Source organism: Lasioglossum baleicum, chromosome 8, assembly GCF_051020765.1.
Source record: "Lasioglossum baleicum chromosome 8, iyLasBale1, whole genome shotgun sequence".
Taxonomy (NCBI): domain Eukaryota; kingdom Metazoa; phylum Arthropoda; class Insecta; order Hymenoptera; family Halictidae; genus Lasioglossum; species Lasioglossum baleicum.
The window spans coordinates 12,108,769-12,134,270 of NC_134936.1; the positions used below are offsets into that span (position 1 = coordinate 12,108,769).

At 36.9% G+C, this 25,502-nt stretch overlaps 1 protein-coding gene across 1 annotated transcript in view; it reads right to left on the reverse strand.

Annotated features, from left to right (window-relative positions):
- LOC143211224 (uncharacterized) overlaps positions 1-25,502 on the reverse strand; it is a 392,388-nt gene that overhangs the window by 77,955 nt on the left and 288,931 nt on the right. Inside the window, exon 3 of the mRNA XM_076428690.1 lies at positions 6,104-6,246. Coding sequence (XP_076284805.1) covers positions 6,104-6,246 — 143 coding nt within the window. The remainder of the gene's footprint in view (positions 1-6,103; positions 6,247-25,502) is intronic.

The window sequence follows — 25,502 nt, forward strand, 5'->3', positions numbered from 1 at the left end:
TACCTACAATTGATGTAAATATGTGCATTAAATCGGTTTTTTAGTAAAAAAAATTACAAAGATCACTCAACAAATGCACTTTAATCAGTGTCGTCTGATACATCGTTGACCTGCACTACTGCAAACGAATTAAAAAATATTCAAATACCTGAAACAGGTAGTTCGGTCTAATAATTGTACTTGGAGATGATTAGCCACAAATTATCTAAAGTAATATTCACTTTAATATCTCGGTGAAAGTAACGCGAGGAACGTAGCAGCAAATATTTTAATGAAATGTCCGCCTATATTGCGGAGCTTCAGAAAATGAGAAACGTAATTGTTCATTATGTTCCCTTTCTTTTACAATCAGAGTTGTGCAGACTTACCTATTATAAAATAGCGTTATGTATTATGAATGAGGACGAGGAATAGAAACTACGCCGCATAGACAGCAATATGAAAGAAAAACAAAAAAATGTATCGCTCTTCTTCAAAGTTGAGGGCTATAATTTGGAGAGCTGTATTTTAATTACATTGTATTTCAATTACACATCTGATTAAAATACTTAGTAAGTGAATTAATTGAAAGGTTTGAATTGACCTTGACCTTGATCTGAAGGTGAAACTTCAATTTTCGAAGATCAAGGTCATTTCGAGGTCATGTTATTATGCATATCTGAATGTATATTTCGATCAGTTACACGAAGCAATTTAAAAAAAATGTAGTTATGTATCAAAAAACATCGATGACCTTGATAAATCCGAAAAAAATTACCTTCGGAAAAAATATTCTTGCCAGATATTAGGTCCATTGACACCATGCACATTAAGTAACAAATATTTTTTGCATCACAATAACCTGAAGAGATATTTAGGTGGCTTCATTTAAACGGACCACCCTGTATAATTAAAATACAATGTAATTCAATTGTGCAATTGAATTAGAATGTAGTTGAATTAGCACAACTCAGATTACAACTAATCCCGACGCCCGAGGAATGCAATTATATTTCTCAGTCACGAGTAACGAACCACTGTGTATAACTACAACCCGGATGGCATCAAGATGAAGAACAGCATCGGCGCTGCTTATCGCCGGGCAGTTTCTCCGTCGGCGGATAAGTGAACTGGAGCGAATATTTATTTGCGATAGTCGCGGCGAGTCAAAGAACCCCACCGTGAAATGAAAATTCGCGGCGGCGTAAGAAGTCATCTCGCGAATGTTTTGCGCCTGTCTTTGTTGTCCCCGTCCTCGTCATTCTCTCACACTCTGCCAGCCCCTCAATGCCCCACTTGGGGATTCCCTCAGCCGAGAACCCTTTTGATGTAGAATTACCGCGTATCTTGCAATCTGCTTGCGAATCTACGGGCGCCCGGTCCCATTTCTCATTCCAACTGAGTGTCCGAGCCGCCTTTGCGCATTATTATGCGTCAGGAATGCATAGGAATGATCGACGCGAAAGCACGGAACGATCCGGCTAACTCCGACGCTCCGAGTGATTTAGTCCCTCTAATTGCTCGGCGAAAATCCCGAAGTTGAACCGGATTTGGTAGATCATGTTTTATAAAAATTGTAGAAATTATTTTAATAAATGTTTGTTACTTGTAACCAGTGTTGGGCAATAAATAAATTTATTTAAATAAAGGATTATTTAAATAAAAAGTTATTTTTTATTTGGATGTTCAAATAAAAAGGAAAAATAATTATTTATTATTTGAGCAAGTCTCTAAATAGAAGAAATAAAGTCGAAATTTCAATTATTATATGTATTGACAATTGTATTGAGAAGACCGAAAACTATTTATTTGCTCTCCACCCCAATCAAAATAATAAATAGTCTTTTATTTACAAATAATAAATAGATCATTTTTAGAATTATTTAAATTACTTTTATTTAAATGAAAAGTTTAGTTATTATTTGCAATTAAAATCACACGTTTATTTATTATTCAAAATAAAATTTGCTCAGCACTGCTTGTAACTAGACTGTGTTTGTGCGTGGATTCTAAGAATATTTTACGCTTTCTTTCAAACTTGTAGTTCACGTTTCCCTGTAGTCGCACCGTAAGCAGACGTTTCCCTTTCTCTCTGAAACACTTCATTTGTTTCTCTCGCTTTCTTCCTTCCAGTCTGCCGTTCTATCCAGTTCATCCGAATCCACAGTCTACGTGACTACATAAAATCTTATTTGCTCTTTTCATCCAATATTCCACTCGCATCGTGCGATTACTAACGAATGTCTGACTACATACAGGGCAGACCTCCTTTGACTAGCAACTCGCAACCAGTGCTATTTAACTCGATGAAATTCTCTTTGTCTGGCGAAAATTTACTTGCTCACCTTCAAATTCGCCCGACAGACAATGTATCCACGGCCCTCAGACACTATGCAATTACATTAAAAATATTCAAAGGCCCCGTGCGCCAGCACTCAAAGAGTCAATTAACCTCTGCGCTCTCGTACGCTTGTTACGAAAACCTCTGACTGTGCAATGACTAGATTATGTACGCAGGAAAAAACTACACGCATCGGAAGATGTACGATTCTGTGAATTTTATGCAACAATTGATCAAATGTCGTGTAAAGTCGTGTTGTATCTCGTGTGTATGTTAATCGATTTCAATGAAATTTTGAGAATGTGTATAACTAACACAGATCTACAAAACATATATTTTAAATTTTCATTAAGGACCCAAATAAAAAAGTTTTAAAAAATGCCTTCTTTATTTTTGCATGTAACCTAGTGAATTATAATTTTTGGAAAATCTTTGCATATCATTCCGTAAAGCAATGCTTCTAATTGATTATAAAATATCAGGTCGTTTGGTGCAATTATAAAAAAGCTATTAGTTTTTCAGAGGTGTACGAATACTTTGTACACCCAATGTAGATTTCTTAGATCACTTTTTCCAAGTGTAAACGACGATCCTGTGTAAACAACGGTGCTAAACGGGAAATTATTGTATTGTATTAATGCTATTCCATACCTGAGAATGATACATCGAGTATTATAAAACCCCAATTTAAACACCGTGATAAAGGAGGTATTTTTCGCGATCGCACTATTTGAAAGAATGGTAATTATTTTTCTCGGCGCACAGGTTCGATCAATTTCTACACTAAATGAATATAGCTTGAGGGGCATGAAACGTTATAGTCCGGGTTCGAACCAAATAACGCTTCCGATTCGGGTTTGAATCAGCAAGATGCCAAATGCTATTTTATTAGAGGAAAACAAAGTATTAAGAACTTTCCTCATGACATTTGTTGTCTAAGGCAGGGTCCGCTAGATAGCCTTACTGATGAGTCCTCTAGCGGGCCTGGGACGAAACACTCCACCTTTGTTTTCCTCCAATAAAATAGCATTTGGCATCTTGCTGATTCAAACCCGAATCGGAAGCGTTATTTGGTTCGAACCCGGACTATAACGTTTCATGCCCCTCAAGCTATATTCATTTAGTGTAGAAATTGATCGAACCTGTGCACCGAGAAAAATAATTACCATTCTTTCAAATAGTGCGATCGCGAAAAATACCTCATTTATCTTATAGATGGCGTAAAAATTAGAGTTAAAGCCTTGGTTTGACAAACGTCCGCAAGATGGACAAGCGGTTGAACAAGACTTTCTCACAAGTTACTAAACTGACACCAATTAGTATATTAAGAACTTTCCTCATGACATTTGTTGTCTAAGGCAGGGTCCGCTAGATAGCCTTACTGATGAGTCCTCTAGCGGGCCTGGGACGAAACACTCCACCTTTGTTTTCCTCCAATAAAATAGCATTTGGCATCTTGCTGATTCAAACCCGAATCGGAAGCGTTATTTGGTTCGAACCCGGACTATAACGTTTCATGCCCCTCAAGCTATATTCATTTAGTGTAGAAATTGATCGAACCTGTGCGCCGAGAAAAATAATTACCATTCTTTTAAACACCGTGATACCATAATTTCTTTGTAGCGTGATCGACCGCCAAAGGGGGAACCCCGTAGTAGTGGGGCTAAAACAGTCACATCTTCCGCATACTTGAAAGTCACATCAATCGCGGGAACACTGTATACTCACTATCATTTCCCAAATTCGCCAATGTGTGTTTGTCAGCTCCGACACAAACTGAACCAGTGAAATAAATACAATTATGCTCAAACAACCCTTTTACCCAGTGGAAAAAAATTTGCCAAGCAAACTAAAATAGAAAACGTCAACCATAATCACTGGGGAACTCTCAATTACAAGCTATCACTGCGCAACGTTGTCGCAGCGCGTCTTTCAACCCGGACCAGTCATTAAACGTCCATTTGTCCGATATCACGTGCGAGTAGTGCGTCTTTGAATCTCTGCTCCAGTCACGTTTCGGTTTTCTCATAGTTGCCGTAATTAGCGGGACGACTGGCCTCCACATTTGTGGAGAACGTTATCGATCGGGCCCAAGGCCCGAACAAGTTGCGACAGTTCGTGTAATCGTTCTATCGAGCTCTTGTTGCCGACTCGGTCGAGACCTCGGTGTGGGCGAAATTAAAAATTCCATCATCTCTCGCTCTCGATATATTGAATCGAGAGACCGAGGGGATAAGAATCGCCCCGACCAAGAAAGACGATTTCGCAGTCGAACGATTCGAGGCCGAGGTATCCGTGGCAAACGGGAAATGTTCACAGTTCGCTGCTTAGTATTCCCATTCTTTCGGAAAACGCGACTTTCGGTGGCGAGATCGGTTCCTTCCGTAGAAGAGAGAGAGAGAGGCGGTTTCGCCGCTTTATACGAAACTTTTTGATTAAATCGCAGCCCCCTGGATGGGCGGACATGATCACGCGAAATGATGAATCTCTCGCGGAACCACCGGTACGTATTACCTTGATTATTAGCCCCTCCACCGGGCTCCGGTGACTCGTGAATCAAGAACGATTTATCGTCCGAAGTATCTTCGTGCTGGTAAATTGACTAGGATCGCTGGCTCAGATAAGCTCCGCTGATCATTTGATCTTCAATTAAGATACCGGACTATAAGAAGAATTTCTCTTGTATAGTCGAGAACGAGAGATGGTATATTCATAGGATACTCGAAATTGATTGAGGTACATCTAAATTAATTAAAAACTTTTTCTACCGTGTCCTATATTTTATATTTAAAGAAACAATAGACCATATGGTACCGGAAATTGAAAAATTCTGGAGGTAATATTGACAAGGACATGTACAGAATAAATACCTCGAAATTGAATGGAATGAATCTAGGTTAAATATGAATATAAAGAAAACTTTTTAAAAGCCACGCTTATATTAAAATGCACTGAAATGGAGAAAATAATTTTTTTTCTGGTTCTTCATAAAATACCGAATCCAGTTAAATAATTAACAATATCTTTGCCCGAAATTTTAAGCAACTAGTTCAAAATTTCTTCTGTTATAAAATTCGTGTCGAAATAGATAGAAAAATTTAATATAAATTTAAATGAAATTTATTAATTAATTAAATTAAAATAAAATAAAGTTTATTAATTTAAATAGATAAAATTTATTAATTTAATTTAATCGATTAAATTAAAATAAGATTAGTTAATTAATCAAGTTTATATTAAATTTTTCTATCTATTCCAACACTAATTTTATAACAGAAGAAATCTTGAACTAATTGCTTAAAATTTTGGGGAAAAATATTATTAATCATTTAACTGGATTCGGTATTTTATGGAAAACCAGGAAAAAAATCATTTTCTCCTTTTCAGAGCATTTTAATATAATATTTAATATAGAATATGTTGTATGCAACAACATGGCAAGTTAATATAAGCGTGGCAAAAATTTTCTACTGCATGTTGTACCTTAAAATGATCAACTGTTAAAGTATAATCATTTAGAGTTACAATTATTGTGCCGCGATGCCCGTTTCAGGCACTTAGATATTTTATAGTTTGATTTCAGTAGTACAGGTCAATCAGATATCGTAGAATACGTAGCAAAGTGCACCTAAGAATTAGATTACTAAAGAATTCTTTTTATTTCGAAATCTGGACGCCTTTCGAAAATGTGTTGACGCGATTTCCGAATCACCGTGTGTACGATTGGAAAGTAGACGAATCGAGAAACGCCGTGGAAGGTTATCCGAGATTCCCAGCACGTACCTGAGGTATTCGGAAAAGTCGCAGGAGGTTCGCTACTTGGATGGATGTGACGGAGCTGGCGGCACCGACGACTCCGCTGATGACCTTTCGCACTGCAGTTTTATTGCAGTGATACTCGGCGCCGTCAATATTGCTTATTGAACCTGGAACACAAACGTAAACGTGTTGATGTTAGTTTCGTTTATATTGAAAAGCAGTGGCAAAACATCTGGCGCTTTATAGACCTACGAATTTTTATACTTTCGGTAAATATGTATTTTAACCCTCATTCGTCCCTCGTGCCAATTTGACTCAGTTTTCCCGAAATAAGTTATACTGTTCTGTTATTTGTAGCGAAAATTTATTCGAATCTTCGTGACTTTTATTTTTTTTATGCGGAACACATAACCGAAAAGCGTAAGATGTAAATGTTAACTCATTAATTTGAATAGAAAAACATTGAAAATCCCTGTTTACCTGGTTATTTTATTGATCTTTTTGCACTGTGTCAATTTGACACCGAGGGACAGATTCAGTTTGTGAAATGAGGGCCGGATGAGGGTTAAAACGTTTTTTTTTCATACAGTGATGCAAGTCGTCTTTAATCAGACGTCCACTGGCCGTTTGTAAAATTATGATACAAATCTTCAAAGACTTTTTCATCCCTCAGAGGGTCTCATAAAACTGCAAACTATGTATCTGTGTTATTTACTATTCTGTAAAATGTAATAAGTGGAAGTGAAGTTCTTGCCGCCGGACATTGCATATATCGAAAGGGTAAAATATGAAACTGCAGGAAATGTTCTCCATATCGCGGTAATAAATGAAACGTATGGGAGCAAGGGATGAAGGTTCGTACATGGCCAGACAAAGTGCACGAAGCTAATGCAACAGGTTTAGTATGTAAAATTGAATGGAATTTCATAACCAGGCACGTACAAAAGTCGAAAACAAGATAAGATATTAAAGCGTGAGTGGAATTGGTCTGCCTGTGGTCAGACAATCATTACTAATTTAATAAAACAAGTACTCTCCAACCAATACAATTGCTAAAAATCTACAATTCTTTGATAGTTTTCAGAAGAAACATTTGAAAGAAATATTATTGGACATCTTTTTGATACAGCACAGTCATTAAAAAGTCTATGAAGTTTCTGGTAGCTAGAAATGATGAAAAATCTCAGAAGTACAAGTTTTCATTGTACGAAAAAGTGGAATGAAGAGCGCAATATCGGACGAAGAGAAAACTAATCGCCAGTCCAAAGGAACTCTCTTTAACTCCTGGTTTCATTTGGACGAACATTTGACTATAATCTCTTCGTGTATTTTACAAGTATCGATGGAAGTTTCGGTCACCGGTTCCGCCAAGAAGTTCGCCGAATCGGGAAACTCAATTCCAGGGTTTCGTGTATCTTTCCGGGACGATCGGAAATGAGAATGTGGGCCGTATCGGTTCTGCATCGCGTGACGGAATTTTCGATGACTCCTTCGACGGTAATTTTTCGCCGGGCCCGGGTTACAATTTTACGCTTCGTTTGTACTTCGCCGGACTGCAAAACGTGACTTCATATTTTACGTGCCAGCGGCTACTTCGTTCAAATCAATTCACATTTGTTCATAAAAACCGGGGCGCGGCAAAAATATCGTTTCGACTGATTGATACCCCGTACGAATAACAAAGTAGACATTTTATTAAGAAGTCCTCCATCATGCAAAATAACAATTTAACATATTTCAATAAAGGAGAGTATAAAGATCTGCTTTAAAATAAAAATCTCATTTCAAACTACGAGATCACATTATCCGGGACAACTTATTGAATGATTAATTAAAATCGCATGGTTATTAAAAAATTGATTGAAATTCGCCGAGCATCATGGAATTTTAATAAAGCACATTAAAAATCAAATGAACGCCGGTAGATGTAAATTAGTTACATTTTCATGCATGCGTCGACCGTAACTTTTTGATTAATGTTTCAGATACTTGTTATTACTAAATTCAACGTGGCGAGTACTTAAATGGATTTTCCTTGAAATTGAATTTCTTGAGCAAGCACGAATAATTTTGTTTGTGCTGGCAAGATTTTTCACGTCCCCTTGGTTCAATACACGAACGCTGGTCGGATTTGCGAGGCTTGAGGGATGTTTAATGTATTACCTGATTTGGGACTGTAATGAACCAATCTGCATAACGCTGGGAATTTTCATAATGAGGGAGAACGAGTAGGATGACGGGCTTTTCACGGAGTAATTCAATTGGAGCCTGCCCGTTCAAAGAAATTTAACAAAAGATTGAGAAGGGGGTACGCTTTCCTTCTGGAATAACGCATTTCTTCGGCTTTATATTTTCGCCTCGGTACTCGCCCAAAATATATAGGTTGTTGCTTTGTATAATACATGGCAGCATTAAATGAGAGACTCTTCATTCAGAAGTTCAGAAATATTTCTGCTTTAAATATCATTAAATTACAATTCTTAAGCAAAGGAGACACACGAAGCAAAAAATACGGAATATAAAACGATTCTTTGAAATGAAAAGTTATGTAACGTAGGTATACAAACATTTATGAAAAATTCTACCGGAAGCGTGAAGGTCATATTTAAATTTAATATTTATCTACTGCGTCTTGTTTATTGTAAATATATGTCTTCGTTATTTATACACACCATGTTTATTCTATTAAAGTCGTATTTTCGTGTCAGCACGCCGTATTTCAATATCCATCGAGTGTATTTTTCAGTAATATTTTTATTCCGGCAGTGCAAATTTGCAAACACATTATTTTCGCCTTGTCGTCTGTTTAATCGACCATCGATCGTCGGAATTCTATGTTTGTTATTCGCATTTATGCTGTAGTTAGTTCCATCGTTGGATAATTTCGTGTGGCAGTAGTACGTCTCAGAAATTAAGCCCACGTGTTACGAAACACAGTACACTTCTTGTTACCAGTTCCATTATTTATCTTCAATTTACGAGGGCGCTTGGATTGCTCGTGGAACAATGCCAAGAAATTATTAGTAGACTGCAGGCGTTTATACATTTGCATTAAGCTAAATTAATGCTATTCCGAAATCAGAATTATAGATTGAATTTTTATAAAAAAATAAATTTTTTTAAAATACCACGTTTTCAAAACGGACTAAAAAGTATAAAATAATTTTTCCTAGACCCATAGAGATTCCTAACCCCGTACAGATAGTCCTGAAAATTTGTGATTGTGAATTTTTAATAGCTACGAAAATACTTGTAAGATTTAAAACGAAAAATAAAATGTGATAAAATTGAAACGAGAGTGTGTTCTAGCTATATCAAAAGCTAATAAAGCACTGTTACAGAGAAATTCGCTCCGAATAAAAACGTAAACCGTATTAAAACCTTACTCTCAAAGAAACCCTTTAATCACTTAAAAATCCACTCTTCCGAGAGCGTCAGCAAAAAAATTAATTTCTTACCGACTAGTAGCGTCACTGATCTGCAGACTGCGGATCTTGATGCATTTATGCAAAAATTGGTCGGGTGAAATATAAAACAGTAAAAGACTGAAAAAATTCAAGAATGTTGTATTGTTGCTTTCAATATAAAACAGTCGTTAACGGATGAAATCATTTTTTTATGTTACTCCTGCTGCCCACAATTAATGCAGAACATTTTTATTTTGCATAAAGATTTGCACAAGGTTAGGCGGCACGGTTAACACTGTTAGCGCAATTCGAGTTTCCCGGAATATTCGGGGTTGAAGTAATATGGTTAATGAAACAATTTTTCCTCGAGAATCGTGGCACTATGTTTCACGCACGGCACTGCGATGTCGTTCTCACGTGGAACACTGAAACGTTTCTATCGGAGCCATTATCCATTAGCCGTCGAAAGGGTTTTCCAGTGGCAGGAGGAAGAGGTGGAGGAGGAGGAAATTAATTAGTTAAGCGCATCAAAAATTCAGAGTGTTGCGCGCGGTAGTAATAAAGCCGGTCTCGTCTGGCGTTCGACGTGCCCCATCGATGCCGGGTGCGATTTCGTTGCGCGTCTCAAATTAATATGGTAATGAGTTTGATTTATGGCCGGTGCAAATTGTTTCGTTATTGCGTCCGTTATTTCGGATCGATTAATCAGTTTATGGTAATGTTGATGCTGTTTCAGCGAAACGAGAGCCCCTCTCGCTGTTTCAAACCGAGTATCAGCGAGTATCGGCGACGGCGTGCAAACATTTCATCAGCGATGTCCGAGTTAATTGATTCCCATAGCCGACGGTTTTATTTCGGAGATCTTCATCTACTTTGACATCCGACCGGCACTTGTTTATATTTAATCGGCGAACGTCATGAGATTACTGCCACAGACGAGCCACGGAATACGGGAGCAAGATTAATAGCGGCGCTGAAAGACGGATCATAGCTGACGGAATTAGCATTCCGACTCGGCATCCAGAATCTCTGTGCTTGGATAGAACTGTGCCTCGAACTAATGCTACTACGTTTTCATTTGTACAAAATTCATTTTTATTTTGATGCTTTCATTTGTAGTTTCGCGGAATTTTAAATTAAACGACCTTGTTAACCCTTTAATTCTGCCAGTGATTGCGAATCCGGCAGCTTTAAAAATTTCATACAACCCCGACAATATATCTCTGGACATAAAAATGTAAAAGTTACAATTATTGTACGATTCTTTCAATCTTCTCACGATTTGCGCATCTGAATCCGATCTAGTACACAATCAGAGAAATAATCTCGTATTCTATGTCGAAATAAATGACAGCACCCAAACTGATAAAACAATGCATCACTGGTTAGAACAATTGCAAATACAAGAAGTCTATCACAACTTCCTTAGTGATTTGGTTAAATTACTCAATTATCTTTACCCCGAGCTGTTCAAAGAACGTTTTAAAAATCAGAAGGTTGGAACTGAATAAAGAGTCTAGAAAAGGGTCGAACAATACAATTCTCAGTGCTCGGTAACACGTGTGGCCTTTGTGACCAAAGGGAATTTTCAAGTACACTCACGACGTCCTGTCGAAGCCTTTCATCAATTTAATCCCGTTCCGATATTAACGTGGATCTATTTCAGCGGTTTATTCGACATATGCACGCCCTCGCACACACCGCTCTCGAGTCTTCATAGTTTAGCATGTTACAGTAGCACCTGTTGAATCGGACCCCCGTCGGCTTATATATTCGCGGCAGCTATCCGCACTATGATGCGGAAGCAAATCGAGGATGGAAGAACGTTAAACCTCCTTCGTAATTTATGACGTTATGTTGAAGTTTCGCGAGTTTGCACCGGCTGCAGCGTGATTCGTTTACCGTGTCCATTCGACTGGGGAAATTACGCGGCCGTGTTAGGTATCCCTGAAATTTCGCCCGCGGCTATGATCTACACACGAGGCTGCTGTAATTCTGCCGCGTTCCTGTTAACAACGCGCGAATTATGTGTAACAGGTTCGTGGCGTTGAAAACTGACGGCCGCTGCGGAAGGTTTCTTTATTCGGAAATTAGTGGCACCCGCAGGATTTTTGCTGCAGGCGTTACAACGCACTCGGTTTCGCCCATATTATGAATTAATTTTCGTGAACTTGCAACATTCTGACTGTATTGAAATACAGTATAATATATTCAATATGATACAGTACATATAATATATTCAATATGATACAATATATTAAATTCAATGTAATACAGTGTAATATATTCAATGTAATACAGTATAATATATTCAATATGATATAGTATAATAAATTCAATGTAATATACATTGTAATATTATATTCAATGTAATACAATGTAATATATTCAATGTAATACAGTATAATATATTCAATATGATACAGTACATATAGTATATTCAATATGATACAATATATTAAATTCAATGTAATACAGTGTAATTTATTCAACGTAATACAGTATAATATATTCAATATGATATAGTATAATAAATTCAATGTAATACAATGTAATATATTCAATGTAATACAGTATAATATATTCAATATGATACAATATATTAAATTCAATGTAATACAGTATAATATATTCAACGTAATACAGTATAATATATTCAATATGATATAGTATAATAAATTCAATGTAATACAGTGTAATATATTCAATGTAATACAGTATAATATATTCAATATGATACAGTACATATAATATATTCAATATGATACAATATATTAAATTCAATGTAATACAGTGTAATATATTCAATGTAATACAGTATAATATATTCAATATGATATAGTATAATAAATTCAATGTAATATACAATGTAATATTATATTCAATGTAATACAATGTAATATATTCAATGTAATACAGTATAATATATTCAATATGATACAGTACATATAGTATATTCAATATGATACAATATATTAAATTCAATGTAATACAGTGTAATATATTCAACGTAATACAGTATAATATATTCAATATGATATAGTATAATAAATTCAATGTAATACAATGTAATATATTCAATGTAATACAGTATAATATATTCAATATGATACAATATATTAAATTCAATGTAATACAGTATAATATATTCAACGTAATACAGTATAATATATTCAATATGATATAGTATAATAAATTCAATGTAATACAGTGTAATATATTCAATGTAATACAGTATAATATATTCAATATGATATAGTATATAATAAATTCAAAGTAATACAGTAGAATATATTCAATATAACAGTATAATATATTCAATATAATACATTAAAATGTATATCCTAGGTCTGAAAATATATCTTGATATATTTTACACCCTCTTAAGTTGTAGATATAGATCTTGCAACATTATATTGTACAATTTTTGTGCATATACTTCAATTTTTATATTTCTGGTTTCTAAATATATCTTAACCCTTTGCACTCCAGTCTAGTGGCTCGTATAGTACACCAACAACTCCAGCACTATATCAGTTACAAGTATATATACATATATATGATTTTAATATATGATATATATATAGTAATAGTATTTTGATACACAGTATATTCAAAAAGTATTTACACACATTTCCGATTCTCGGAGAATTGTTGACTATTGAATATCAATTTAACTGTTTCTGAATGAAATTATTGTGCATGAAGCGAACTCGATTATCGTGTAACAAATAACAATTATTAATAGCTCTGATCGTTTATACAAATGAAACAAGCAAGACTTGTACGTAGTATTCACATATTTTATGAATATATTGTCTCAAGAAAAATTGCCGAGAGATCCAGCTGGATGGAAACGTGTCTAAAATATTTAACCCGTGGGACCCGCGTTGCGTCTCCGGGGATTAGATCAGTGTTACGACGAAGTTTTAGGACCGGGATCTGGGTTAAGTGGGATTCAGTGAGGTCAATAAGGAACGCGAAAGATCGCGGTAAAAATTAATCGACAATTCGCCGGGAGTTCCGACGGCGGGTTCAGCTCGAGTTTTGAGCCAGGCGATTTGCCGGGGATTATCTGGGAACACGAAGGAAAGGGAAACCTTAAGGCTGCGTATAGCGTCGAAGGTCAGAGTCGTTCACGGCGATGAATTAATTCCGAGTTGAGGGGAGAAGGATGGATTATTAGAGGGAACGTTGAAAACTTTCATCTAGCCTTAACCTCTCCGCCAACCTCGTTAATTCGGGAACACACACGGCCCGGGACGAACGCTAACCTTTGTCTACACTGTTAAAGAATGTGGAACACGAGCACGACCCGCAAACGGATAACGCGGAACTTTCGCGGAAGTTTCTTGAAATTTCGCAGCCTGTCACTCACTGACTTGCCACCCACCCCCCACGAGTTAGTGGGAAAGGAACAAGTCGGATATCTACACAGTCATAAGTTTCTCCCTTAAGGTTAAACGCGACTTCCGGACCGGCAATATATTCTCGTCACGGGCCGCACACTATTTTTTGATAAACTTCTCTTAGACTGTTGCGGACACTTTCCACATTTCTGATTAATGAGATGAAGTTCCCAGCGAGATTCCGCTCGGGGATTCGGTCGGGACACGTCGGGGAATGTCGTTCCGACGTGCTGCAGCAATTTCGAAAATGACTGCTCCCATTGTGCGAGGGGAGATTAGAGAATTTCAATATATGGTGTCAATTTAACATAATTAACCGTAAGTGATCCGCGAAAATCAAGAAGGTTTGTTTGAAAATTTGAAAATTTGTTTTTTAAGATTACATTGTCGTCCAGTTCTGAGCTATGTCTGTTTCAAATCTCTAGCTCATCGGGAAGTGATTTAAAATTCGATTACTAATACAAGCGTGGTAAAAAGTAAAAAGACAAGTAGAAATTTAGAACATTTTTAGCTATGCAAAATTTACTGCTGCTGGGAGGTGTTCACACTGTAATATGAAAACCCCCGGACCCAGAACTTTTCGATTTTACGAACTAATTTCGCGGGGACCGCCAGGTGCTCCACGAACTATGTCGCCGCGTATAGATCGATATCGTTCTCGATTTATTCACGGAGCTTCTTATCGAGTTCCCAGGCCACGGGGCCGGTCCCTGTTCCCCGAGCTATCCGTGTAAAAAGAAAATTAGCTGATCGCGCAACCTTTCTATCGGATACCGAAATCCGAGCCGGTTCGCTCTCTTCTTTCTCGCAGTCATTTCGACTCTGGTTTCGCCGAGACGCGTCGAACACGCGAGGCCCGTGGATCGCCGAGATATTTGTACAAGAAACTAGCTGTCGCCTCTCCACACAGACCGTGCAAATGTTTGAGAAAGGCTTAGCATGCGGGTCGGTAAGACGGTTTCCACTCGGGACTATGAATCTCCGTCGGGGCTCGCATTCCGTGGTACTTCCCGGCGGCCTCCACCGGCTACTTTTTCTTCGTCGGAGGTTTCTCGCGGCTCTATATATAGCAGAAAAAGCCGAACGATATTTCCCGGCGGGCTGCTTTCTCTCGATGAGAGATCGCGTAATTCGTCTCTGCACACCGGCTTGATGTACGGCGCGCGCTACGAACCTGCAGGTACCTCTCTGCCGAATCCTTCTCTTTTCTTTTCCCCTCGCTCCTCTTCTCTCTCTCGTTCACTCTTGTTCTATCTCGTTCTTTCGTGTCAGCTTGCCCTCTCGTTTCGCTCATTTTTCCCATCCTGTAATTCGTTCCCGGACCGCCCAGCAGCTCGTGAAAGAGGCTCCGAGGCGAACCGGGGCTTCGAGAAAGCGCGGCGAGGGAAGCTTTGTAGCTGCCGAGCCTTTGGGGATCTCTTTTCGCTTTATGAACTACGAGCGACGGGACGCCGATACGCGTCCAGTTTCATTTAAGGGCGGACAGAATGACTCGCCGACGAATTATGACCTTCGGTGCGCAATTTGTTTGTGCCGACCATGAGGGGAACGTTCCGGGGAAAGTGGATCCTGGTGTGCTGATGGTGTTGTGGTGTTACGAGAGCATTCTGTCTTGTAGCGATTGTGTGTTGGAGTTTGTAGTTGATAACAGAGTAGGGCACAAATCAACTAATAATTAAAAATGACTAATATTCTGATTGATTGTTAGTCATTGCAAAATAGTCATTAGTTAAAACTTTCTGATTAGTTAGTCGTAACTACATGGCACTAGTTAGTCACAGCTCTAAGTAATCGTTAGTTATTGCTTATTAATTAATATTAAATGATCAGTCATCAATCTTTAGTCATCAGTCACTATTGTGGGATTAACATACATTAATATGTAGTAATTTGCAGTGACCAAACGTGTCTTAATCTGTATTTTATATGTTTATAAATTAATAGGATATTTTTTTGTTATTATTATGTCTTATTTTAACTTACAACCATTTTTAGTCAACAGCAGACTGCGGATTTTCAGCATTTATGACAATAATGAGGAGATGTAATTTAAAACTGCAAAAATATTAGGAAAATTTAAACACATATTATTATATTATTTTCTACCTACTAAACATGATAGGGAAGAAAATAATGTTCTATTTCACTCCAGTTTGTTGCAATTCAGGTAAGAAATTTTTATTTTGCATAAAAATCCGCAGTCTAGTCATTAGTCATAATGAAATACTGATTGCGTATTCAGTCATTAGTGATGCCATTATAGTCAGTATTCAATATTCATCCTTAATAAAAATTTAGTCATTATACATTAGTCATTACACGCTTCTCTCAAATACTTATGTAGTCATTACTCATTAGTCACGCTCAAGTATTTACTTAGTCAATAATTATTAGTCACTTTTGCAGAGCTTATGAAGTTATTAGTCAATAATCATAATTGTGACTAGAGTTTGCCCAACTCCGGTTGACAATGCTACAGGAAGATTTTAGACGGCTAGGAACAATCTTGGAAAGTTTGGGCAACAAAGTCGTTCACATAAATGAAACAAGAATTTTTCGCGAAGAAAAATCAAATTTTCAATAGAAAATATCCATTTGCCCTTGAACCCGATTTATACATTGGTACAAAAAAATGAAGAGAACATATTCATATTTCATCTGACATGCTTGCAAAAATTTTGTGCACTAGCATTCCTGTGCTTTATGAAAAATAACAAAAAGTAAAAATATGAATTTTTCGTATAGAAAATTCAAATTTTCTACAGAAAAGGTTCATTTACCCTTGAACCCGATTTATACATTGGTACAAAAATGAATAGAACGTATTCATAATTCGTCTGATATGCTTGCAAAAATTTTCGTGAACCAACACTCGCGTGCTTTATGAAAAATAACAAAAAGTGAAAATGGTCCTAGGCAGGCAACTGTAGAGGAAAAAGAGGGAGCCGATCCACATATGCGCAAGTGGAGAATACATAGTATAAGGAACAGGTGCATACGGTCGACTGTGATGAACTCAATGTTCACGAGTAAGAAAGTAAAGGGAAATGGATCCTCCGCATAGTCAGACCACCACTAGGATTTCCGAAAGCGAGGGGATCGTTTGTGATCAAACTAGAGAGGGTATAGTACGAAAGTTTCGGGCTGCTCTAACCACATCTAAGGTGTACGCAAAAGGGAGTCTGTTCATACACGACTGTTACCGGATAACAAACTTCTAGTTTAATTATAGTAGCGAAAATGAATAAATTGAGAGTAATAAATTTAATTGAATATTCAAATTCTATTTTCATCCCGGTGATTTAGTTTTAAAACATTAAATACGGTAGCTGCTATCACGATATCAAGGAGAATATATCAGAGTTTGGTCGGGCATACGCTAATACAGCAAACAAATAATAATTAATTATGAAGTTATACCATTATGGCTTTCCCTTGTAAATTCCCCCCATTCCACACTATAATTAATTACCGTATAACTTAATAGCCTTGATATACTAACCCTGTACGACCCACAGGAAAATACTGCCTTATTGAAATTGCAGTTACGTTCTAAATACGCGAGGGTTTTCCATTCTCTAATTCAATTTAACTCGCTGTCTACGCCTTTGACAATATCATCAGTGGAAACTCAGAACCATGGGCTTTTTGATACTTCCGAAAATATTGACACGTCAACTTTGTTACTGAGCAAGGCGGAGGATGAAGTGTGTTTACACTGAATTATTTTATCATCAGATTTGGCTCATCTCTTTAAAGTTCTACTATTTGTTTTCCCTGCCCTTAAGTAGAAACGGACCGACCGTTTGTGGTCAGACCACTCCCCACGGACTCTTAACATCGCTTAACCTTTGAAGAAATGAACCAAGAAATATTTTCCCGGTATGTCTGACCAATGATAGGTTTTACTACTACCTCTTCGTTCTGTATGGTAATAACTAGACTGCGGATCTTTATACATTTATGGCAAAATTGAGAAGATGAACTTCCAAATTATTGAAGAATGTCAGAATATACTACTTTCACTTCAAGATATATTTTTCAGGTATGTCTGACCAATGATAGGTGTTACTACTATCTCTTCCTTCTGTATGGTAATTACTAGACTGCGGATCTTTATGCATTTATGGCAAAATTGAGAAGATGAACTTCCAAATTATTGAAGAATGTCAGAATATACTACTTTCACTTCAAGATATATTTTTCAGGTATGTCTGACCAATGATTGGTTTCACTACTATCTCTTCGTTCTGTATGGTAATTACTAGACTGCGGATCTTTATGCATTTATAGCAAAATTGAGAAGATGAACTCCCAAATTATTGAAGAATGTCAGAATATACTACTTTCACTTCAAGATATATTTTTCAGGTATGTCTGACCAATGATTGGTTTCACTACTATGTCTTCGTTCTGTATGATAATAACTAGACTGCGGATCTTTATGCATTTATGGCAAAATTGAGAAGATGAACTTCCAAATTATTGAAGAATGTCAGAATATACTACTTCCACTTCAAGATATATTTTTCAGGTATGTCTGACCAATGATAGGTTTTACTACTGTCTCTTCGTTCTGTATGATAATAACTAGACTGCGGATCTTTATGCATTTATAGCAAAATTGAGAAGATGAACTCCCAAATTATTGAAGAATGTCAGAATATACTACTTCCACTTCAAGATATATTTTACAGGTATGTCTGACCAATGATAGGTTTTACTACTACCTCTTCGTTCTGTATGGTAATTACTAGACTGCGGATCTTTATGCATTTATAGCAAAATTGAGAAGATGAACTTCCAAATTATTGAAGAATGTCAGAATATACTACTTTCACTTCAAGATATATTTTTCAGGTATGTCTGACCAATGATAGGTGTTACTACTGTCTCTTCGTTCTGCATGATAATAACTAGACTGCGGATCTTTATGCATTTATAGCAAAATTGAGAAAATGAACTTCCAAATTATTGAAGAATGTCAGAATATACTACTTCCACTTCAAGATATATTTTACAGGTATGTCTGACCAATGATAGGTTTTACTACTACCTCTTCGTTCTGTATGGTAATAACTAGACTGCGGATCTTTATACATTTATGGCAAAATTGAGAAGATGAACTTCCAAACTATTGAAGAATGTCAGAATATACTACTTTCACTTCAAGATATATTTTTCAGGTATGTCTGACCAATGATACGTTTTACTACTGTCTCTTCGTTCTGTATGGTAATTACTAGACTGCGGATCTTTATGCATTTATAGCAAAATTGAGAAGATGAACTCCCAAATTATTGAAGAATGTCAGAATATACTACTTTCACTTCAAGATATATTTCTCAGGTATGTCTGACCAATGATACGTTTTACTACTGTCTCTTCGTTCTGTATGGTAATAACTAGACTGCGGATCTTTATGCATTTATAGCAAAATTGAGAAGATGAACTCCCAAATTATTGAAGAATGTCAGAATATACTACTTCCACTTCAAGATATATTTTACAGGTATGTCTGACCAATGATAGGTTTTACTACTACCTCTTCGTTCTGTATGGTAATTACTAGACTGCGGATCTTTATGCATTTATAGCAAAATTGAGAAGATGAACTCCCAAATTATTGAAGAATGTCAGAATATACTACTTTCACTTCAAGATATATTTTTCAGGTATGTCTGACCAATGATACGTTTTACTACTGTCTCTTCGTTCTGTATGGTAATAACTAGACTGCGGATCTTTATGCATTTATAGCAAAATTGAGAAGATGAACTCCCAAATTATTGAAGAATGTCAGAATATACTACTTCCACTTCAAGATATATTTTTCAGGTATGTCTGACCAATGATAGGTTTTACTACTACCTCTAGTTCTGTATGGTAATAACTAGACTGCGGATCTTTATGCATTTATAGCAAAATTGAGAAGATGAACTTCCAAATTATTGAAGAATGTCAGAATATACTACTTTCACTTCAAGATATATTTTTCAGGTATGTCTGACCAATGATAGGTGTTACTACTGTCTCTTCGTTCTGTATGGTAATAACTAGACTGCGGATCTTTATGCATATATAGCAAAATTGAGAAGATGAACTCCCAAATTATTGAAGAATGTCAGAATATACTACTTCCACTTCAAGATATATTTCTCAGGTATGTCTGACTAGTGATTGGTTTCACTACTACCTCTTCGTTCTGTATGGTAATAACTAGACTGCGGATCTTTATGCATTTATAGCAAAATTGAGAAGATGAACTCCCAAATTATTGAAGAATGTCAGAATATACTACTTTCACTTCAAGATATATTTTTCAGGTATGTCTGACCAATGATTGGTTTCACTACTATGTCTTCGTTCTGTATGATAATAACTAGACTGCGGATCTTTATGCATTTATGGCAAAATTGAGAAGATGAACTTCCAAATTATTGAAGAATGTCAGAATATACTACTTCCACTTCAAGATATATTTTTCAGGTATGTCTGACCAATGATAGGTTTTACTACTGTCTCTTCGTTCTGTATGATAATAACTAGACTGCGGATCTTTATGCATTTATAGCAAAATTTAGAACATGAAATTCCAAATTATTGAAAAATTTTTGAAATTAAAAATGCCAATATGTGATTTCTACTCTATTAAAATCATTAAGGGAAGAAATAACATAGAATTTAGTTTCTATTTCTTGCAATCGATGCAGACAATTTTTATTTTGCATAAAGATCCGCAGTCTAGTTATTACTTTGCAAATCTGTATCGGTGGAGAATATTTAATATAATTAAGAATCATTGAATTCTCTTGGCATATCGTTTGGCGATTGATGCACACGAATTAACTGAATAATTACAAAACCGAAAGGTGGTGATGAACGGTGTTCTCACGGTTCGCTAAGTGTACAGCGCGTACGGAGTCGTTGGTTGAGCGTTCCAAAATTGGATAATCGAAAAGCGCCGCGTTCGGAAAACGACTCGTTACCAGGCGTGTCAATTTGCAGTCATTTCCGGGTGGACATTTGCATGTCGAGAGCGTAACACATCTTTTTTTCACGCGCTAAAATCAAACGCTGTAGAGACTCGATTCCGTCACAGTTAATGCATAGAATATTTCAAATGTGCTCGGAAATAACTGGAAACGTTAATACAGGAGTGGCGGTGTTGTTACTCAAAATAATTGCGGCGTGGATAGCCATAGTTCCAGCCAAGGAACACTCGAGCACGTAGTCGGCGCGGTGAGTAGTAATAGAGCACGTGCACTGCGATTTGTTAGGTCACGGAGAGAAATAAATGCCCATGCGGTTCCTATGTCCTGTAATTTTTATTTTGTATTTTTAAAACATTTAAAAATTGTTGAGCTCCTTTAATTTAATAGTTGAAAAATCAGACGGTGACTATCTTGAAGTCCTCGACTCGTACCACAGTGAATGGATCTTTCGATCATTCTCGGCAACTCGCACCGCGGTTATCTCCTTTGAGCGGTCTGTTTCTTTCGTTTTCGATTCCAGAGCTCTATGGCGCCGCACCTCGGTGACCGGCGAACCGTGACGGTTCCTCGGAGCCATAAGGAACTAGTATTACCGTGCTCGAGGATCCGTGAAAATAAAGTCGAGCGTCGAGCGGCCGGGACACGCGAGATTGAACGGAACTGGTCGACTGGTCCCTGATCGAATGCAGGCCGATCTATCTCTCGAAAGCTGGCCCCGGCTTGTTTCTATTGTTCCGCCGGTCACACCTACCGTCGGACACACAATATCCATCCGCAACGGTGCTCTGTAAACTAGCTCGACGGCCACACACCGAGCCATCGGCTTGCCAACGACTCGTGAAAGGATCTTGATTAGTTTTTTCGGAATTTAGAGCAGAGCGCTCCGGTTACGCGGACGACACCGAATCAAGGCGATTGTGGATCTAATTAAATCACGGAACGGGCGCGATCCGTCAGTGAGAGAGTATTTACGGTCCCGCTTTATTCTGCGACTTGGACTTCCAGATTGATTTATATAGAGCCATGCCAGGCAGAATTTTTGTTCCTTTCATTCAGTTTCATCTTTTTAATCAAATACTAATTCAATATTTTCACCCTTTGTCGAACCATTAGTGGAATTGTTAATGGGACAGGTCTATAATTGGTCAGACAAGTGGCTAGAAATTAGTCTTCTAATTTTTTCTACTCACAGAAAGGTCGATAAATACATAGGAGGGTCACTAAAGACACGGGTTCTTTTGTGTTTGCATACAGGTGCAATATTTTATTTTTCCTAAATTTTTTAAGGGGGGAACCTTGTGTAAAATGAAATTTTGAGCTTTTTTTTTTTGCTTAAATCGATAGGAAATTTCCCGAGGAATACGATAAAAAAATGTTAGAAAGTGATCAGCGATGTTCTTGTAACGTTATTTTCAAAATGAAGTGAACTGAGTTATTTTTCTCTAATCGAAAAGCTCAAAAACTGATCACTCGATCTTCTATGAAACTTGTTATGTATATTCTATAAATGATTGGCCTCAGCATGACGAGCTCCGATTTTTCAATTTTTTATTTAAAATATTGTTGTTACCAATTGTTCATAACAGAAAATCCGTTTTTTTCAAAACTTCGCCATTTCTGCAATTCTGCAAATTTTGATAAAAGATGAATGTCATGCTGAGCGTTTTTGCATAAACTAACGAATCCATTTTGATTTTTTTGTTTCTTAGAATTTTCGTGCATTGTACGCTGCACGGCGCATTTGCAGGATGCCATTTTCAAGCCGCCATTGCACCATTGTTACCAACAATTAAAATGTATAAAAATTATTACTTTTTTACATTATAACATTAATAAATAATACGTCAAATTTTAAATCAATCTACGCATTACATTAAAAAAAAAATTCTTGAAAAACAGGCCATTTACATAAGATTCCCCCCTTAAGGAGAATAAGTCTGTCATAGGTCGGACACGCTACTAGGGCATCGATCTGTACAATTTTCACTATAATTCGTCCATCCTGGAGGTCCTACTTAAATTAACAAAATGTAATTATAAAATCGTAACTTTCTAAGTAGAGTAAATCAACCATTGGTCAGACACTTTAGTCAAAAATTAATTTGCGTGCTTCACATTCCAATTCATCTATCGTACTGCATGCATACACCAAATAGATACAATTTACATATTTTTTTGTATAAAAAGTTTCTGTAAATAATTCATGTGCAATTTAAATTGAAATAGTGTGAACACATACGATCAATGAATTCATTCTATATTCTTGGAGTTTTGGAGCACCGGGCAAAACGTCGGGCGAGATTATCGATCATCGCAGGTGTCACAGGATCAATATCCACCGGCGGATCGTCGCCTCTCGATTTTATTGGTATCGGTCCGCTCCTTAATTTCCGATTCGCGCGGTTCTAGAAGTGCTTCTACACCCGCAGCGGGTATAAATTGAGAACGGTTCTCTCGCCACGGCGACGAGTCCCTTTCGGTTAATTCAAAATTCTGGATTCTGGGGATGAGACGTCAGCTGCAGTTATTATCTGCTGCCTGCCGTTTCTTTCGACCGCGATCTCCAGTTTCGGAAGCTTGCGCGCTCGCCGACAATTTATGAAGTTCTGTCGGTTTTGTTGTTTTTTGTTCCGGGAAACTTCCTGGGGATTTTTTAATGCCTCTGGCACGAAAGGGGCTGAACGTGGCTGGCGGAAATTTTTTTTGTGATATACAATAAATTGCATTATATGTGCTTATTAAAAACGTGAAAGTTGGGGAGAAATATGAAATTTGCTAGTTACCATCTTATGGAATTTTTAAAAAGTTATCCAGTGCCCTGCGAAAGTGTAGATACAATTTTAAAACACCAAGAACAACATTGAAGATCGAACAAATTAAGAAATATGATTTGAAAAAATTTGGAAAAGTTCAATCCTCAAAGCTAAAAGATAGTGAACAGTTTATAATAATTATTAATTAGTGGAACGTGGGATTGGACGAGACCAGTGATCTCCGGTTCGAAAATTTGCCGGCGATTATTAAATGAAAATTATTCCCCGAATAATTGATCAGGCAGTGTCGCAAGTTAACGCGTGCTCTGTCAATTAACGCGTCATTAATTCTCATTAGTCGATTAATACCACACGTCACTGGCCTCTAGATGATTCGGTTTCCATTAAATTCCGGTGAGCAAGTTGCCTGCTCTATTTACTAAAATCCAGAGTAAATTTTAATGATTGAATTTCGGAATAGTTTAATGGTCTTTCGCAGTGCGATCGATATTTAATCGAGGTAACTAATTGGAAATGGCTGATGGGCGAAAAGCGCGAATAAAAGAGAAACATCAAGCGAAATAAAATGAACCGGTAGAAAGGAGGTGGTAGAAGGTAATGAAGCAATCGCGAGAGATCAATTTCTCTGATTAAAATGACACAAATGTTCTGAATATACGGAAATTTACAAAACTCTACAGCAGGTTCCATTACCACTTTGATCCGAGTCTGTTGTATCTCGATATACATACACGCATGCAGTTTCTATTTAAACAGTATCATTTTGGAATTGAAACAGCAATTGCGATATAAAAATGGTCGAGAGCAGGTGCCTCGCATGATACACTTCACCACACTGTGTTTTCATTTAATTTAATTTTACATAGGTTTCCGAATAACCAAACTTTATATAGCACAATTTCACCTCGCATTCTAGCAATACATCACTCAATTACGCGCGGGGGTTATTCTAACGACGGTACACTTTTAATTTAAATTACCATAACTCTGAGAGAGAAAGTCGTAGGTCAACTTTCTAGAGCTCGTTACAAAGGGGACAGCTTTTTTTTAGCACGCTTATATTAGCTTGACGAGTTGTCGTCGCCGTTGTTGTTGGTTGTATGCGTCAAATCTTCTAATCGAATTTGAAACCACTTCCCGGTGAGCTAGCGACTTGAAACTTTAAACGTAGCTCAGAACTGGATGAAATGTAATATTAAAAACTAATTTAAAAAAAAATCTGTGCGTTCAGGAGAGAAAAGGATTTTAATAATAACCGTTACACCACGTCGCGCGACACTCGGTAGTACGTCATCGCGTTCAGCGATCCCCACTCCGCGCGCCAGCGCTCCCTACTCCACTACGCGACTGTCTATTGGCCAACTGTGGCAACTCGTGTCTAAGCCGTGTTTTTCGTTAATAACTCCTAAACAAAGCCGCGGATAACATTTTTGCAAAGGAAAATGTCGCTTGGAATGGTCTCAGGAACCACCCCCTTTCGGGAAGTTCACGAATTTTGGGATACCCTGTATATCTCACTATTTCATTCCAGTATTACTATATCTTGCGTTCCATTTAAAAAAACTAAAAAGTAGAAAATAAAAAATATATAAAAAAAAAGCTTTTAAAAACAACGCTTATATTAAAATGCACTAAAAAGGAAGAAATAATTTTTTTACACATTAGTGACTATAAATAAAAGCGTGGAGCGTCCACGAAGATTACGTCAATATAGTTTAGCACTGCACGCTTTTATTTATAGTCACTAATGTCTAAAAAAATTATTTTCTCCTTTTTAGTGCATTTTAATATGAGCGTGGTTTTTAAAAAGTTTTTTTATATAATATATATATATCTTT